The sequence below is a fragment of the Culex pipiens genome, chromosome 2, assembly GCF_016801865.2.
Source record: "Culex pipiens pallens isolate TS chromosome 2, TS_CPP_V2, whole genome shotgun sequence".
NCBI lineage: Eukaryota > Metazoa > Arthropoda > Insecta > Diptera > Culicidae > Culex > Culex pipiens.
This window is the reverse complement of record NC_068938.1, coordinates 172101794-172122048: the sequence shown is the minus strand read 5'-3', so window position 1 is coordinate 172122048 and position 20255 is coordinate 172101794. Positions and strand designations below refer to the sequence as shown.

The following is a 20255-nucleotide window of genomic DNA, read 5'->3' as shown; positions in this document are numbered from 1 at the left end:
CCAATTTCCCATCATTTTGTCTTTGACCACATTTCAATTGGAAGTATGGGCTTACAGATATAAGCTAATTGTATTGCTCATAACTGAAAACAGAATATTTTTTTAGTGTAGTTTAGTGGATGGTAGTAACCTGGATAGTAAATAAGCTAAAATCATCAAAAAAACGAGCTATTTTGCAAAGTGGTTGAAGGCAATCTTATGGGAAATTGGACGAGCTTTCCGGTAAAAATATTTACGAGACTGAAAAATTTAGTCTGTCATACAGAAATTGTCAAAAACCATCAAAAAACCATTTTTTCTACATTTTTATGTTTAAAGCCGCTGTAACTTCGCAAGGATTGGACTTAGGAAAGAAGTCAATATGGAGACTTTAATGTAAAATTGTCTAAAGAATCGATTCCAGCAATCGGGTTTTTAAAATGTTGACGTTTAAAGCACTTTCTAAAAAAACATTTTCAGTAAATGATTTTTGTATTTTTTTAGGTGAGTTGCTCCATCCTGCATTTTTCGTGAGTCTTTTTGTAACATCTTAGGCTATTTTCACAAAAAATTTGAACGTAAATAAATCGTGGGCTCACCTTCAAATTTGACTTTTAAACTTAAAAATCGAAAAATCTCTTAAAAGTGGCAATACTAAAATTCTAGAATACTTGTCGCACGCGCAATTTGAATTTAGAACGCCATTTTGTGCAGCTCTTAAGGCCTCAACTTTTGACCTTCACAGGTCCCCAAAATTAGATTCCAATCCTAAGATATTCATTAAAAAAATTAAAAAACTTCGTGCAATGTTGTCACTTTTCATATGAAAGAAGTTTCAATCTTGTCGTGCTATCTTGACACACCCTGAACATTGCTGTATGTTCGACAGCTGGCCAAAGGGATTTCAGGTCAGAACGCGTTTGACACACGTACATGCCCGACTACTGTAAACATTTGTAATTATAACTCGGGACTCCGGCAACCAAATTCAACAAAACTTTATGTACACACAATGGTCAACAAAACAAAACGTGTTTGTTATTGTTTGCATTGCGTGCTCTATTTTTTGTTTATTCGTGGTCAAACATTAAATCGTGTTTTTCTCGGAACGTCAAAAAGCGACATGAGACAAGATAGCAATACAACGTCGAACTGTGATAGAAAGAGCAAAATATTTTTAAATTGAATTGACTTTCTGGACACTTTAACTTATATTCCCATTAAAAACACAATTTGTATAAATTTCTCCTTTTAATCTCCAGATAAAAATAATAACTTGCAATTAGGAAAGATGAAAAAAAAATATATTCAAAGAGCTATTGTTGATCAGATTTTAATGAATCCCATCAAGATTGCAACAATCTTCCAAAAGGAAACAATTAAACCATTCGACACAAATCCCACCACATTTGCCTTAATTAGCCCGAAAGGTCATAAATACAGCCATCCCACCTAAACCGGAGGCCATTTCAACAAGTTTTAATTTATGACGTGTCACCGGGCCGTTTTAAAGTTGGGGAAACCATCCGTTTTTCAGCTTGGGTGAAATTTTCTGCATAATGACGAACCCACGTGACAGATGGAGAGCGTGCTGGGTGTAAATAAATTCAAATAAATTATTTTACACCGGATGGAATTGTTACTGGAGAGAGAGAGAGTGCAAGTGGGGTAAGGGGTCACGTGGCCGTGTTTCACTTTTAATTGCAATCCAACAAAACGTTTTAACGGGGTAAAGGACACAAAACGCCCGTTTCATGACGGTGACCAAGGGCAATAAAGCAAAGTTTGTGCCGGGTCGTGAAAATTATTGCGAAAGTTAATTCGTAGCCATTTTTGGGGGATTGTAAAGGGCTTATTTGATTTTATTTGTCTAATTTTTGGTCATCCTGGTGTGAAAAGCGAAAATTAATAAAAGTTGAAATTATAAATGCATTTTTTTCCTTCACTTGACATTTCCAACGACCTTTTGCCAGCCGCAATCGTTCCAACAGTATCGGTGAACCGGATCAATTACACGGAGGCAACAAAGTTGAAAATACTTGCTTTCCATGCACCAAGTCCCGCGGGGACGGTGCATCAAGTGACAGAACACAATTTGCACGCAAAGCTGCACCTGCAAACGGAAAAAGAGGCACCCGAGAGGTTCAAAGAAGGATCACCTTTCGAACGGGTAGAGCAAAAGTATGCATCATCGTTACGGAAGGATGCCTCCCATGGAACACTGACTGGAGAAAATTATGAAATATGTTTTTAAATCAAAGAAATTTAACTAACATTTCAAAAGCTGATTTTATGAAACAAAACTACACAGTAAAAAAATAATGTAAATTTGGAAGGTGAAATTTTTGAAGGATCAATTTTACATCTTTTATGGTGTAATTTTACCTCAATTTAGACTGAAAAAGTGACATTACAACAGAAAAGCGGTAAAATTACAAGTATCCAGAGGTAAAATTACACATTTTTTTTCTGACATAAAAGATGTACCTCTTCCTAGATGTAATATTACCATGATTTTTTTTCTGTGTTGGTTGCAACAAATTATTCAAAATTTTTTATAAAAATAGGTACATATTTTTTGAGGACCAGTGTAACCACCATCATCGTTACACGGGAGATCCTTCCTGGTCGGGGTTGACCTTTTGCCACGTCGTCGCCACCGGCGTTACCACCCTGGTGTTATTTGCTACCGGAGCATAGTTTACAGGAATATCATCCCACGCAAGGCAAAACAGTGATACCCTTAGACAACGTTTTATGGGTTATTTTTCACACTTTTGTTAGAATGCATCCTTTGTCGCGTTGTAGGCGTGCTTTATACGGATGTAGTCAATGTAAAAGTGTTTTACACAGTGTAAATGGTGCTTAACAGGATGATACTCAAAGTAGTTTAGGAATAATTATTATCACAATCATACACAGTAAGGAAAAAAGAACAAGGCAAATATAAAATCTGAGTATGAAGAAAGTTTCGTGATACTTCTTTCCATAATTTCAAACTTCAAAAGTTTTTTTTATTGTGTAAAATTTTTACATTTCAATAGAATTTAAAAAAAATATCAATTCAACGCTGTCTTGCTATCTTAGCGCACGTCGCCTTTTGATGTTCCGAGAAAAACGTCTAATGATATTTTACCTTGAATAAACAAAAACAAGAACACGCAATGTAAACAATAACAAACACGCATTGTTTGGCTGACAATTCTGTGCATTGTCCCGAAGTTTTGTTGAATTTGGTTGACGGAGTCCCGAGTTATAAATAAAAATATTTACGGTAGTTGGGCTTGCACGTGTTTCAAACGCGTTCTAACCTGATATCCCTTTGGCCAGTTGTCGCACTTACAGCAATTTTTCAGGGTGTGTCAAGATAGCACGACAAGATTCAAACTTCTTTCATATGAAGAGTGACAACAATGCACGGAGTTTTTTCGGTTTTTATTGAATATCTCAGGATTGAAATCGAATTTTGGGGATCTGTGAAGGTCAAAAGGTGAGGCATTGTGAGCTGCACAAAATGGTGTTCTTAACTCAATTTGGCCCAAAATGCACCTGCGACAAGATAGCACGAAAAACGACGAATTCACAGATTATTAATTAACCTCAAACAACAAGCTCAATCTATGCAATGGAACAATCTTACTACACAACACCCTAATCAACAATTCACATTCATTGAAATTTTTCAAAATAACCTAAGGTCACCCAATCTGCACACGTTGCAATCTGGCTGTAATCATGTAGCATGTCGAGGATGTGGTCGCTCAATCACGATCTGGCTGGCCCGGATACGAGGCGCATGATAAGTTGCGTCTTCTCATGAAAATGTTAATGAATCGATTTGAATTTAGAACGAGTCGGTTCTTATCGCACTGGCTGGCTGGGCTAGTTGGTTTGGTGTTCACCGACAAGAAAAAATCATATAGGTATGGTGAAAATTATCATAAATTAAATGCTTGACAACGAAGAGCTTAATGGCTTTTAAGAACTAATTTCCTTTTTAAAAACAATTTGTAGCCTAAACACATCAAAGCAACCTGCGCCTTCAAACACCACAAACGTCATTCACTCATCCTCAAATCAAGCTCTAATCAAGACCGCACCCGAAACTCTCGCCGCACTCAACCAAAATGTTCCGCCTGATTTCCGGCCAACTTTCGCAAGCCTTCCGTTCGATCCTGGAACTGCCCCGAGTCCAAGCGCTGGCCGTCGTCCGCCGCGGCTCTCACAACGAGTGCGAAAGCGATGCCGACTTTGACTCCCGCTACGAGGCGTACTTCAACCGGCCGGACATTGACCACTGGGAGGCCCGCAAGGCGATGAACGACCTGTTCGGGATGGACCTGATCCCGGACCCGAAGATTATGGTGGCGGCGCTGAGGGCCTGTCGCCGGCTGAACGATTACGCGCTGGCGATTCGTTTTCTGGAAGCGGCCAAGGACCGCTGCGGGGACCAGGTGAGCACCATCTATCCGTACCTGCTGCAGGAGCTGCGGCCAACGCTGTGCGAGCTGGGCATCGAGACGCTCGAGGAGCTGGGCTACGACAAGCCGGAACTGGCCATGAAGCACTACCTGGATATGGAGAAGTAGGAGTTCGAGTCGTTTATCTTCTGGGATGAAATAAATAAAATTATTACTGCTTCTTGAAGAAGATTCTGCTCTTTTACTTTCGGAATCACGAAACTGCACTCAAATCACCTTCTTTTCGTCGGAGCTGACTGCACTTCCATTCTGGTGCGGGGCACGTGATTTGCGACCAAATCGGTGACAAAATCCACTTGCCAGCTTATTGGCCAGAATCTAGCTCGCTGCTGGCACGTGTTAGGGAAGCTTTTGATGAGCCTCGTAAAATATATTCCCGACACGTGGTGAGTGAGGTGGCCACAGGAGCAGGTTGACACGTGCGCGGATCAACATTTGGGTTATCCTACGTGACGTGCGACTTCCGGTGGCTCAATCAACGTGTGCGGTCAAATTTGTGGAATAGAAGTTTGTCACTTGGAAGGGCCATTTTGCCATTTGAAAAACTATCGATGGGGAAATATGCCAACCGAGAGGATGTCCGTCGTACTGCAATCGGCCGGAAGTGGACCACGGTGCGGCTGGCGAAAGTTTGTAATTGAAAAAGTTGCCATTTACTCCGAGCGGCAATAATGCCACGATGATGGGACCGTGGTGAAGGGCGCTTTGTCCTACTTTGAGCTTTTGTTCCTGAGTGGAACTTTACAGCTGCTGGAAGTGGAGAGGTGGTCCACTTCTCGACAGATGACCGGATGGTGAAAGTTGGTTTCATTGGCGGTGAATAGTTATAACTAGGAATTCCAGAAATTCAATTTTCTGTTATATCTAGAGTACTTTTCAATTACTTCGTGTGGGCTATAATGCCAATGTTCGCATTAATGTCTGTCGCTGTTGTGCTAACTTGTCGCACGGGCATTTTGGGTGAAATTAAGTTAAGAACGCCATTTTAAGCAGCTCACAATTCCTCACCTTTTGACCTTCACAAACAGAAAAAAATCCGTGCATTACTGTTACTCTTCATATGAAAGAATTTTCCTTGATGTCGTGCTATCTTGACACACCCTGAAAATAGCTGTAAGTGCGCAACTGGCCAAAGGATTTCAGGTCAGAACGCGTTTGACACACGTGCATGCCCGACTACCGTAAACATTTGTAATTATAACTCGGGACTCCTCCAACTAAATGCAACCAAACTTCGAGATAATGCACATAATGGTCACTAAACAAAACGTGTTTGTTATTGTTTACATAACGAGCTCCATTTTTTGTTTATTCAAGGTCAAACATTAAAACGCGGTTTTTCTGGGAACGTCGCCAAGTACGACAGCGTCGATATGTATTTAAAAACAACAAGGTGAGCAAAACTCAAGGCACAAAGTTATAACTTCTTTTTAAACATGATAAATCATAGACCAAAATGTATTTATCATAATAAACAATGTTAACTAAAACGTAAGCTGCATGTAAATTTACATGATTTCAAACGGAATATTCAAATTTTCTTGAGATTTTGCAGCTTGCATTGAATTCTAACCTTAACAACATTTTCATTTGGACAAAGGAAATCCTAAAAAAAAGTCTTTGGATATCCTAAGATGACTCAACACATCAACAAAGTAATCTGTCAAACAATCTAAAACTATTCCAGTCTGCTCCAAGATTCATGGGCCAATAATCTTTTGGGACCACATTTTGTATGACGTGTGGCAACAATGCTCAAAGCTTTTATTTAGTACAATTATATACCTCAGATATGAAATGGCACCCTTAATTCACTCTTCAAAACATTTCTTTACTGGACATGTCCATTCATCTCAACACTCAATTTGCAAGCAAATTCACCCCATTCGAAGCGATATCTCCTTTGTCTACCCTTGAAATAATCGCTCTCCATTCCCACTTCAAATTTATTACCCTTGTTAACATGATTGATACATATTGTTCATTTGGTTGTAAATTTCCGCTAAACTCTTGCCGCTGCTGTTGTTGCTTCCTCCGGCGCCGTTGATCTATGGTGATGAAAGTTTATTGAGCCAATTCATGGCTTTGCCACCAACCCCCTTCCCGTTCCCCCTCCTCAGTCTTAACCTGTCATTAATGGCAAACGTCAGAATTAGAACCACCGCCTAGAGCAGCCCCACAAATCATAGTTCATAAAACCTGACCAATAAATCCACAAAAACACCGACCACGTGGCTCTCGAAACAACAAACCCCATTACACTTCCGGGCGCGTCTCGGCGAGGGCTCGGCCATAAAAAATGAAATATATTCGGAAAACGAAAAGAGGCTCCTCCCTGTTGGCTTTTACGATTTCCATCCCGGTCGATCAGAGGTCCACCGGAAAGCCTTCCGGGGCCATCGTCGAATTTGATCACTTTCACTTCAGACGACCACCCTCGAGGACCACCTCAAGAGAGCAGAAAAATCTCATAAAGTATAATTTATACTCGCACACACACACATTGATGTGACGACACACCCACACAAGCGGCCATCGGTGCAAAAAAAAAGGATAATGGTGACGCCAAAGTGACTTTTATGAGCGTTTTATAGTGAATTATAAACCCTAAACAGAAAGGAGAGAAGATCTTTTGAGAGCGCTTTTGTTGTTCAGTGCCAAAATGGATTTTTATGTTAATGGTGGATCAGTTTCACATTTAGGGGGGTATAACCTTAATATGTTGTCTGGGCTTAAATTGATCAATTACCACCGATTTGGTGGGATGTTTAACGGTCTTTTTGAATTAATCTGTTTTTGAGAAAGGGTGTACTCAAGCGGCCGTAGTATTCATCCGAGATTAGATATACTCAAACTGAGAGCAATTTACCGTCAGGTTCTCAAAAAACGTTGCTCAAAAAACAGTCAATTTTGATATCGAGAATTGATCACAATCATTTTTACTCATTTTTTATCAGTCATCACGACTCGATGTGAGTTAAACAAAAGTCTGAAAGAACTCGGTACAGACGAACTGTCTCAATGAACGCAAAAACAAACGAGAGCATTGTTCTCTCGCGATAACCATTATCCTCTCCACACAGTAAAAAAAATCATGGTAAAATTTCATCTAAAAAGGAGTACATCTTTTATGTCAGAAAAAAGCTTTAATTTTACCTCTAATAATGTGTAAATTTACATCTGGTAGACGCTAGGAAAAAATATCTGTAATCCCAAAAAAATATCAATCCGGCAATAGCTATATCTAGCTTACTAAGTCCGCGCCCCAACCCGCACAGCCATCCCGCCGCTGTGAAAACTGGACGATCAAAGCCAATGTAGCTCTATGTGTTCCGTACATTGTATACTGTATTTACTGCATATAGAATACATATACAATGTACGGAACACATAGACCTACATTGGCTTTGATCGTCCAGTTTTCACAGCGGCGGGATGGCTGTGCGGGTTGGGGCGCGGACTTAGTAAGCGAGATATAACTATCGCCGGTTTGATATTTTTTTGGGATTACAGATATTTTTTCCTAGCGTCTGCCAGATGTAAATTTACACATTATTAGAGGTAAAATTAAAGCTTTTTTCTGACATAAAAGATGTACTCCTTTTTAGATGAAATTTTACCACGATTTTTTTTACTGTGCACCAAATTGGTGTCCGTTTTACTCTCAGCCATCCGCTGAAAGTGTTATTTATCCTTTATTTTTTTTATTTTAATCGTGTATGTTTAAATAATGTTCTATTTAGTGAAAACTCCAAACAAGGGATATTGTTCTATAAACTTGCATGGACAAAAATGAAACAATGACATTTTTTTTCGTTTGAAGTCTACATTGAATTATTCAGGTGTAAAAATGTTTCGATCCATTCAATATCGCACGCAAAATAATTTCCGAGACCAACAAAAAATACCTGCTTTTTGCCATTCAATTTACCCAACTACTCAGGTGGACAAAGATCCGAAAAATGACTCCGAAATTGATAACATTGTAGTGAATTCACAGCAGAAAAACTCCGAACCCGAATTGGTTCGCCATAAAATGGTCTGTTACGGTTGAACTAACACGCTGAAAATCAGTGATCGAAAAAAGATTGAAAAAGACCAACTAAAAACATCTGGGTAATTTCAGCATGGTATTATTTTCATTGAGCGCCAATAAAATCAAAAAAGCCATTTTATACCATATTTACTAAATTTGGTTGTAACATAAAATGCATATCATGAAAGTTAATAGAAAAACAACGAGAGTTGAATATAAATAAAGACAAATAAAATAGACTAGAAAAAAATCAAGATTAGAGACCCTTTTATAAGGGAAAAATAAAACAGAAAAAAAAAATTAAAAGATGAATATGGGTCATTCCAGCTCAACTGAGTACACTTTACACTCGACCTTCACCGATTTGGGTCAAACTTGGAGGGAACGTTCATCTATCGATAGTTTACAGTAATCCCAAGTTTGGTGCTGATTTGGCACCGCCCTCTTTTTTGACGATTTTCTAAAAAACTTTTTTTTTCTTTTAATCATAACTTTGCAACTATTTGAACAAAAGACTTTCTACAGGTTGCATTTTATAGAAAATTGTCCAAGGAATTCGATAAAATTACAATTTTAACCCTTAATTGCCGACTAATGTTATAGTTTAACGTTTTAAGTATTAAAATTCAGTTTTGGCCAATTCCTTATATTTTTATTTGTTTTATATTATCACCATCGCGTTCCCCGGACAATTTTACATAATAATCAATGTAGACCTTAAACTTAAATGAACGAGATACAGCGATTTTACTGAAAAAAAGTTTGATTTTGCGCAGCACTCGGAAGAACATGGTGTACTTTTCAACATAAAGGGATGAATCCCGCATAGTTCGGTTTTTATATGTGAGAAACCTATTTCGGAATTGAATTCATAGGACAGAGTGCAGCGCAAAATCAAACTTTTTTCAGTAAAATCGCTGTATCTCGCCAATAGTTCATTTTAGTTTGAGGTCTACATGGATTATTATGAAAAATTGTCCGGGGAACACGATGGTGATAAAATAGAACAAATAAAAATATGAAGAATAGGTCAAAACTAAATTTTACTACTTAAAACGTTAAAATATAATATTAGTGGCCATTTAAGAGTTGAAATTTTATTTTTATCGAATTCCTTGGACAATTTTCTATAAAATGCAACCTGTAGAAATTCTTTTGCTCAAATAGTCGCAAAGTTATGAGGCTTAGTGATTTTTCACGCTCGAAAATAGCTAATTTCACGGGGACCTCGATTTCAAAACACTAAATTTCACGCAAATTTCGCGGAACGTGAAAAATGCTAAAATAACTCTGAAAATCTTTTGTTTTAATCACAGAAATTACTATTTATACTTCATTCAATAAACTAAATAAATCTTCACTAAATTTGAACCTGACACAAAAAAAAATTAGTAATTTTCAAAAATATTTCCACCTGGTCAATAGATGAGCTTTATTTAAATTTTAAAACAAAATGTCATTTAATGAACTACTTTTTTAATATTCGACTAATAAAGCAAAAACGTTTTCGCTGATTTGCTTCTGTTTTATCAGTTTACAGTTTATTGAATTTCATATCACAGCAAGATTCAACAATCTTGTCCAGCCAAAATGAGTAAAATAGTTTGAATTTTCTGCGACATTCAGCCCATTCAAAATAATTTTTAAGGATTTCATCTCTCTCTTCAAAAACTAAATTTAACATCAATAGGCAAAAAAATATAATTTGTAAATGAGAACAGAAAACAAATAACAGGTGGCATATTGAACTTTCACGGGAATTATCCACCAAAATAATCAAATATCGTTAAAATTAAACAGGGCTTCGAAAAAAAATCTGAAATGCTTTCAAAAATAAAAAATACTCTTCCTATAATTTTGGATAAAACAAAGCTTATTTCTTCTAATGTTTTTATGAAATTTTACATTTTAAATAAAATTGTAGTAAAATTTTACTAAATCGAAAAAATATTACTATATTTTGTTTGTTTCTAATAAACTGAAAAATCTAAACAATTCTTCAAATGGTTCATATAAAGCTTTTCAATTGAAAACTTATAAAATTTACAGAAATAGTCTTTATGGATGAAATATTGAAAATGATTTGAATTTTTTTATAAATTCATCGAAATTAGTAATTGAACAAGGGTATTCGCTCGCTCAATTCTACAGTAGTTCTTAAAATTATGTTTATTCCTATTTAAGTATAATAAAATATTTTGAGATAAATCGTTACAGTTTCACACAAACATAAAATTTCACGGGATTTCGCGGAAAAAGACTAATTTCGCGGATTTCACGCTGTCCGCGAAATCGTGAAATTTCACTAACCCTAGTTATGATTAAAAGAAAAAAAAAAGATTTTAGAAAATCGTTAAAAAAGAGGGTGGTGCCAAAATAGAGGGATGGTCCAATCAGCATCAAACTTGGGATTTCTGTTAAGTTTCGATAGATGAACGGTTCCCTCCAAGTTTGGTCCAAATCGGTGAAGGTCGAGTCCAAAAGTGTACTCAGTTGACCTGGAATAACCCATATATAAAAACATAAAGTGAGAAAATAATAATTTAATCTATCTCAGAATAAAATTTATGGAAAAAATCATGCTGGACAAAAGAAAAAACTCCATAAAAATTGAAAGTTTTGGTTTTTTTTCTTCATAAATCATCTACAATTAAAATTGATAAATGTAATATACATTTCATTTATAAAGGCATAACTAAATAAACAAGATAAAACTCTACATATATCACTCTATTGAATTTATGGAGACGCTTGATACTTCGTAAGGTTCGTTTCTCCCCAGAACTTTCCAAACCACTTTGCGCAATCTTTTTGTCGGCAAGTGAACCCCGTTGAAATGTACAATTTATGAATCTGGGAAGTCACTTTCGCCCAGAGTTCAAGGTAGGGCATGGGACGGGCAGGGTGCCACAAACGGCAGCCCAAAGTTTACACGCAATAAGGCAGCCAAATTTATCCAACTGCGGATTGTTTATTTTGTCGCTTTACCTGGGAAGATGTGCGTCTGGGCAGGTGCAAATCTTCCAACTTTATGTCTCGGGAGAGATTGCAAAGTTGGTATTGCTGAAAGGTGTATTCGTTTGCTTTAGCTTGGCGTGGCGGCGGTGTCTGCCGAGTTTGGTTTGTTTTTTTTTTACTTTTTGCTTGTCTCGTATTTTCATTGCGTTTCACTGTTTTTGTCGTTTTGTACGGTTTTAATTTCAGCACGCTTCCTTTTTACATCTGTTTGCCTACTTTATGGGAGCGAAGATTTTCCTTTGGCAAATGTATGAGGTACAGGTAACCTATTTGAGTGAAATTGATAAAAAAAAAAACAAAATTTGATATAAATTGAACCATGTCTCATGAAATTTTTCATTTTGCAGATGCTTGATACATTAATTTCTGAAAAACAAAAGAAAACTGTACAATAATATTAGGTAAAACCGGTAAAACTAATCCAAATTTGTTGAAAACTGCTCCAAAAATATGTTTTTGCAATCAGCCTAATGTTAATTTTGTAAAAAAAAAAGTTTCCACTGTAAATACCTTTTCAAAAAACTATCCCAAAATTGTCAGACTACTGACACTAACTTCATGGCCTACCTGACTGCTAATTTGAAAAAGAACTTTACGAGAACTTGGATGGTGTCGAAAATGGTGCGTTGAGACTTTGCAATATCAAAGGAGGTTGGGGAAAAGCAAAAGGCACCTTTGCTGGAGACAAATACTATTTTGAAAAGATGCTTGTTAGTTTGACCAGAGGAGAAAAAAGTGTTTGAATATTGAAAAAGGAGATAACTCAATAAATTCGTGAGCTTTTTCCACCTGCTTTTTAGAGCTTCGCGAGAATCCAATATTTTCATCCAAATATTACCCATCCAAATCGAATAACCATTTGTGCTGCTCGTGAAATCTCTGATTTTGCTTTCCCTCGGAACACCCCAACCAAACCCAAACTCAAATCCCTTCTTTTTTCTCTGTTCGCTCCTTAACCCAGGCTCAAATCGTCTGTGGGAAAATCACTTTTTAAAATACCACCATAAACACCAGTTTATCCCCCCGTCCGAAGAAGGGCGATTACTCTCGTGGGAAATGCTGGGTTCGAGCCGCGCTCGTATTAGCATATCACATGTCCATGGTCGGGAAAATCGTTTCCTTCAACAAAAAAAGGGATCAAATCTTGTCTCGAACGAATGAGAAATCCCACGCCGTGCTTTTTTTTGTGTGGGACGATTACCATCGGGATGTCCTTTTGAAGGAGGCAACTTCGGCTTCGAAGGTTGATTTTTGTTGTCCCGAATTGACAAGAGAGAGTTTGGAAGACGAGGAATGTTTTGATTAAAAATCAACACAAACAAAAATTTAATACGAAAACAGGCTTTAAAAATATGTGGCCTCAAGCGAAATCTTTGTCAATCCATGTTTTCCGCTTGGAAACGTAAATTAACGACTTGATGCCATTTAGTCTCGAGATAATTCCAAAAAACCACAAAACAATTGAATTCTAATCTTAAACCAAAACCAGGATTTCTTTTTTTTTGGTGACTCATCTCATTAATTTTCCGTGTTTTTTTATGAATTTTAATGCTTGATTTTTTCATTTTCAGGTAAATTTTGATTTGATTTGATTTGATTTGATGGGATAACCAACAGGGCCACAAGGATGACCTATGTAGCGGTTGCCTAGAATTACAGTGGCTCAGACTTAAAATTACTGCCGTATGAAGGGCCAAAGGGGATGGTTGGACGCGAACAAGCAAAATCACTCACGGTGTCCTCAGGGGAAGAGAATCTCCTTCCGACAGTAACCTCCAATAACTCCGAAAAAAGTCTGACAAAGCTGAAAAACAGGGCTCGCACCCTGTTGGGGGCCTAAAAGGGCGCGGCAGACAGCTGGAAACTGACAGAAGTCAATAAGTGCAGTAATTAGACAATCCTTAAGAATTGTTCAATTAATACACTATTTTCCCCTTGTGACGTAGTTCTGGTCTTCCACTATCTACATCCAGTCTCCGCCTCTACAGCATACTGTCCACTGCCCTGATGCTCCCTCCCCAATTCCCGGCTTTGATTCTAACTACTGGAGAGCAAATCGAGCTCAGTATCCCCTCACAAAGACTGGTAGTAAGTGTGAAAAAGACAGGAAATTAAGGAGTAAAAAAATTAAGGTGAAAATCGAGTTTTTTCTGAAAAACATGTTTTGGTAGAATATTAACATGTTTTATTACTTATTCGAAGTTATCAGAAAACCCCTTAATATAAAGGTTTTCCAATATGTTCAACATTGTTCATAGCACTATTGTATGGATAGGAAGGAATTTATGGACAAAGTATCGTCAAATAAAAAAAAATAAAGAAAAGTTGACTGATCGAAACATAGAGAATTACTCCTGAGAAGTTCTCTATGATTTCGCAATTTATTGTGATTTTTTAATTTTCATTTTTTATTTATGTGGATTTGCATTTTGACTGCTTTTCCTATGTCAAAAGAAGCAATTTTGCATCATTAGTTTTACATCACAAGTTTCCATATAATTTTGGGTATGGTCATACAAAATGGGTATGTAATGTATGAAATTCTGTGAAATTTTCCGATCTTTTCGAAAACAATATTTTCAAAATTTTCAAATCAAGACTAACATTTTAAAAGGGCCAAAAACTTAATTTTACGTCCTTTAAAAATGTTAGTCTTGATTTGAAAATTTTGAAAATATTGTTTTCGAAAACATCGGAAAATTTCACAAATGTTTCATATTTTAACATTGAAAATCGGACCATTAGTTGCTGAGATATCGTCATTGAAAAATGGTGGGCTGTTTGGGTGAGACTTAGAAAACATCAATTTTCCTGTTTTTAAACCTTTGCATTGCAATATCTCAGCAACTAAAGGTTGTATCAACAAAGTCCGAAGAAGCAAAATATAGAGAATTTTCTCAGCTTTTCAAAAAAAAAAAATCGAAAGTGGGCAAACATGTGCACTTATTTAAAAAAATGAAAAACTGCGACTATTTTGAAAAAAGATACATAAATATGGCTATAACTTGAAAACGGTGCACTTTATCAAAATTTTACTAAAGTACTTTTTGATTGCAAATTTGATTTTACATCGAAATATAAAGTTGAAAAAATTTTGTGACCAATATTTCGATTTTTTGAAAAAATCAGTATTGATTAAAAAATTCATAATTCGGTCACTGATTTTTTGCACAACCTGGAAATTTCTGAAAAGTTGGCATTTTATGTCCTCTAAAGCATATCAAAAAATAAAAAAAATTAAAATAGTGTTTTTTTGCAAATCAAGTTTTAGTGATAAAAAGTTAAATAAAAAAATCACCAATTTTTTTTACCGTGTATCATTTTTTTCCAGTGTAGTCCGTATCCATACCTACAACTTTGCCGAAGACACCAAATCGATCAAAAAATTCCTTCAAAAGATACAGATTTTTGAATTTTCATACATCACTTTTGTATGGACAGCTGCGAAATTTGTATGGAAAATTATATGGACAAACTAATGATGCAAAATGGCTTCTTTGGGCATACCGAAGGCACCAAAAAAGTTTCAGTCGGATTAAAAAATACAAAAAAAATCGAATGACCGAAATCCTAGAGAACTGCTCAGTTAAATTAAATTTGCAATCGAAAAGACCCTTTTGGTTAGGGTCCCATTCGTACCTATAGATTTTTAAGAAGTTTCGATAAGTAATTCAAAACTTATGTATAAAATGGTGTTTTGCATATATCCGGAACTCACTTATATGTATGTAAACTATGTCCGGATCCATCATCTGACGTTGGTTAGGTAATCGAGAGACCTTTCCAACGAGTCCAAAACATTGAAGATCTGGCAACCCTGTCTCGAGATATGGCCACATAAGTGATATTTGTTTATTTATTTATTCGGGATCTAAAAAAAGTAGATTAAATTTGTGTCCAAACCCATTATATCACCAATTGTTGGTAAAGAGTGAGGAAGGGTTTAACCACATTGGTGGATTGAGTTAGTTTTTATGATAAAATGTACTGTTTTGAAGTTATAGCTACTTCTAGGTTATTTTTTTGTTTCCGAGTTATTTTCAGTTGACAATTACAGGCTTATTGGGTGTTACTTAAAAAATGTATTGCAAAAGCATGCTGATTACATTACAGCTGAATTTATGCTGAAAAAAGCCTTTCAAAAGCATTATATAGGCTGATTTCAATTATTTCCGCAAGAGGTCGGAAGTCAAAGTTTTTGATCTAGGGACTTATGGGACTTATGGGACCCAACACCGGACCGAACGAAACAAATCCAGCCAAAGTCCTTTCAGCCAGTCGATTTTTATTCTTGAAGGAGTTCATATTTCGAGTGATTTTAAAGGGAAGGCAAAAATGTAATTTATTCGACCAACTTTGAGTCGAGGGACCTTTTCAATGATATCTGATATCTATGCCACATGCCCAATAAGGACTTTACAATATTGCTCAAGTTTTCAGAGGAAACCGGATATTTCAACCCCTCACGACCACGCGTAAAACCCGACAGTTAAGCCTGGCCCATAATATCTTCCACAACGGATAATGTGGCCGGGGCCGTTCGTTAGTTCATCTCATTAAGCTCGCCCGGTTGACCGAATCTTGGCCAAATCCGTTGCACGTCCCCCACTGATAGGCCATGAACCAGCGATAATCCTAGTGTTAATTAGTGCCGGTGTAATCCGGGTTTGTGCAGCACTTGATAACATCATCACCAACACACACTACCGACCACCACTACTACCACTACTCCGGATGTTATTATATAGTATAGTATAGGCGGCTATCCAAAATGGGTCTTCGGAAGTTCACTTCCTCCTTCCTTTGGCATAACCGGTTCCAAACAGCTCCACGGGGACACATCTTGGCTTACATGGCTTTGCCATTTTGGCCGCTGCTCACACACGCTGCTTAACCAAAAATTATGAAACATTATTATCATGTGCTCAGCTTTTATTCTCATTATGCACACACACACACACTAGCGAGGCGCTCGTGCGAAGAAAGCAGGAAGCTTCTAAACATAAACACGCACAAACAAACAAACACAAATACACGTGAGCTTTTGCATATTTATGACCTCGACGCTGGCTTGCTAACTTGTCGCACGTCACTTTTTGACGTTAAGATAAAAACGCGTTTTAATGTTTGTAAACAATGTAAACAATAACAAACACGTTTTGTTTCGTTGACCATTCTATGCATTGTTCTTAAGTTTTGTTGAATTTGGTTGCTGGAGTCCCGAGTTATAATTACAAATGTTTACGGTAGTCAGGCATGTACGTGTGTCAAACGCGTTCTGACCTGAAATCCCTTTGGCCAGTTGTCGCATTGACATCAATTTTCAGGGTGTGTGAAGATAGCAAGACAAGATTGAAAATTCTTCCATATGAAAAGTGACAAAAATGCACGGAGTATTTTCGGTTATTATTGAATATCTCAGGATTGAAAGCAAATTTTGGGGATATGTGAAGGTCAAAAGGTGAGGCATTGTGAGCTGCACAAAATGGCGTTCTTAACTCAATTTGGCCCAAAATGCACGTGCGACAAGTTAGCACGACAGCGACGACCTAACCTTAGCTCAACCCCTAACCGTTGCGGTGACGTCGACAAAAGGTCGACCTATTTCAAAACTTCACCTAATCAGCGATTTTTGAAGCATTTTTATGAGTTCCAAGTGTTGAAAATAACCTAAATTCTGCGTAATTTCTTCACTATTAACCCCCAATTGCCAAAAGTCGTACCTCCGCTAGACGTCACTGGTTCGCTGCGAGAGTCTGCATCAGTTTGGTGGTTTATCTAAAAACCACACGTAATAAAAGTTGGTCCTTGGTTTCGCAGGCGGTGGAGTGGGACTCGCGGAGGAGTTCGCCTCTGCGGTGTATTAAATCATAAAATTTGCCTACTTAATGGGCCTGATTAGTGCGGTTGACAGCGGGACAACCTGGGTGGGGGTGGTCCTTTTTCGCGCGCCTTGTTGTTGGGACAAAAGTTCGTAGGCCATTCACCGCGGTAGTTGGGTTCGGGGGTTGGAGGAATTGGGATAGCACGCAGCAATTTGTGGGTGTGGATTAGTGGCGAGTTTCTTGAGAACTCTGTAGTTGTGGTAAAACAGTTGGAAGATTGTGGTTAGCTGCCATTTGTGGAAGATTTTAAAATCATAATCCAGTTGTGTTTATTTTGGCTAGATTGAAATAGAAACACAATTTAATATCTGAAATATAAATAAAAGCCAGACTTCAAAACAATTTACAAATTTGTAGATTTTGTGTACGAAAAACTATAGCTTGAATACTCACATATTTTCCCCCGTCATTGTCTCATAACTTTGTTCCTAATCCAAACTTGTAATTCAAATCTCAGAATGAAAGCACTTTTTCTGCACCCAACCTGGGACACACATCACAGAAATGAACAAAAATGATTGCATGCCGCGTCGTCAAACCCCTTCTTGTCATACATCAAAACCTTTGCTAATCACGTTGGCAAGTCCCACAACCACCACGTCGTGTGTCGAGCCACTTTTTGTACCATGACCAACTCTGTCCAGATGTCCAGCAGGTACAAGCAGGACGTGTGGTGCCGCACACCGAGTGCGGAAAATTCACAAATCCTGAACCGCGATGACACGCCACGTTTATGAATGTGAAATGAAGGTTTGGTTGTTGGGTCGACGGTGCTGGTACGGAGCAGAAAAAAACGCACACCTTTTTTCCCGTGAACACTGGACGGTGACCAGTTCCGGGAAAACACACACAAAAAAAGAACCGGTGCAACATGTTGTGTGATTTCTGGATGGACACTGAAAAAAATAATTGTTGCTTTCAACAACTTTGGAGAATCTCACTTTTTTTTTCAAACTGAAAATAAAATGTCACCAAAATAATAACTACTTTTATTGAAAATATCTTGACAAAATATATCAACAGTGTTATCAACGAGTGTAGTATCAAGATTGGTGGAAGACAAAAAAGTGGGTCGGTCTAAATTGAAAATTCGTTGACAATGATGAATGGGATTTCGGGTGGACACGATGATGAAGCTGCGTTGCTTTGTTGGTTTTTGATTTGGTACAGCGAATCCATACCAGATTACAAGTTTTAAAAAAATGTCAATCTTACAGCAATGTTATTTTAAAATGCTAATGCTCTTAAAAACGACAAAAAACTGTATTAATCCATGAAGGAATTAGTCAATTTCAAAACCATGCGAGTTTTGTTTTTATTTTTTTGTTCAATATTGAAGTGAACGCCAATCAACACAATTTGTTACATCTTCGAAATAATGGGTTACAGAGTTATTAATAACATTTAGCATTAGCATTAGCATTAGCATTTTAGGACGCCCTATCCACGGATGGCTCCACAACGCTTATCCCACTGTTTGGTCTGGTTGTGTTAGACCCTCATCCGGAACAATAATCCAACACGGGAGATACCATGTCTTCATCTTTTGATGAGTGTGTAATACAGCCCAGGGCATAAGGGGGTCCTCGCCGGGTCCAAGCTATCCTTTGGGGAGCGGAAGGAATGTTAGTAAACACCTATCTAAAGTGCGCAAGGATCCCTACGACACCTTAGTGGTATAGATGTTTGTAGGGTGGTTTTGGACTCAATGTTAGTAAGAGAGGTAAAACCCTAGGATACACCCGAAAGGCGTTGCGGGCGAATCAAGTAGAGTTAGTTTTTTTTATTATTAAACATATACTTGTTACTGTATAGTGTAAAGGATGCATGATTTATTTTTTTTATATTTTAGGTCACGGCAGATACAACGCGACGAAGCCGTGCTTGATTAAATTGACTGTAGACTGACTAAACTGACCATTTACTCTTGTAAAAGCAATGCTGATTAAACACATTTTTATTATGTCTGCTTTTAAACTCATGCTACCGACTGTAAGAGTAAAGAGAAGTTTAACTTTTTTATATTTTTTAAATTATTGAGTGTTTAAGCGAAATTCGAGGTTATAAATGATTTAAAGCATAATTGGAATCTTGATTTTAAACTCTTACAGCGATGCGGAGAGAACGTCAATTATTTATTTGTTTTATTTAAATGTAGGAGTTAGAAATTAAATTAAAACGACCGATTTGAAAAGCATAATTAGTTAGTATTTCAACTTTTTTGTGTGATGGGATTAATCAGCATATTTAATATTTTTAAATAAATACAATAACAATGGAAAGTCCTCACTAAGTTTTCAGCTTCGGCATCTGTGAGAATCGGCTAGTGTAAAATGCAAAAGTTTAGAAAATTTCTGTCTAGGTATTAAAATATTGTTGATTTAGAATCGAATCAGTCTTAGACAGCCGGCTGTGGAAAGACTGAATCACAGTTAAAAGTTGTGTGAAAATTATTTTGGTTGGTCTCATTTCAATTTCAAAATACGCGTTAAGTCAGGCTAATTTCTGACATTTGATGCCTGAATTAATAAAATAAATAAACAAACTATGATGCGTCAAGAATAACCAATATGCAAAAAATAAAAATTAAACGGTAAAGTTCATGTTGTTGTTCCTATTGCGAGTCGAAATTATCGTGATTGTATTAAATTAAATAAGGCGTTGTTTCAAATAAATAAATGTTCAAGAAAAAAAACTAAGCACGATATGAACTTTCACGGTTTATAATGAAGATAAATGCTCCGTTTTGGCATCCCTGCATAAAAAAAAACACCAACACAAAAACTATCTCAGCAGCATAGGGAGCGTTCTTTTATTACGTAACGCAAAAAAATCGTTGTATGGAGCGTAACACGG

The 20255-nt window shown here is 37.0% G+C and overlaps 2 protein-coding genes across 2 annotated transcripts in view; one reads left to right on the top strand and one right to left on the bottom strand.

The window, feature by feature from the left end:
• Positions 1-20255, bottom strand: part of LOC120428233 (zinc finger protein 39-like) — a 487119-nt gene that overhangs the window by 189996 nt on the left and 276868 nt on the right. The gene's annotated exons all lie outside the window — the stretch shown is intronic.
• LOC120426911 (cytochrome c oxidase subunit 5A, mitochondrial-like) lies at positions 4061-4629 on the top strand. Its single transcript, XM_039591717.2, has one exon. It carries the CDS (start codon positions 4107-4109, stop codon positions 4566-4568), a length of 462 nt encoding a protein of 153 aa, XP_039447651.1. The 5' UTR covers positions 4061-4106; the 3' UTR covers positions 4569-4629.

What these genes read in the sequence shown, in the direction of transcription:
- LOC120426911 (XM_039591717.2), top strand. Translation starts at nt 4,107, where the DNA reads ATGTTCCGCCTGATTTCCGGCCAACTTTCGCAAGCCTTCCGTTCGATC.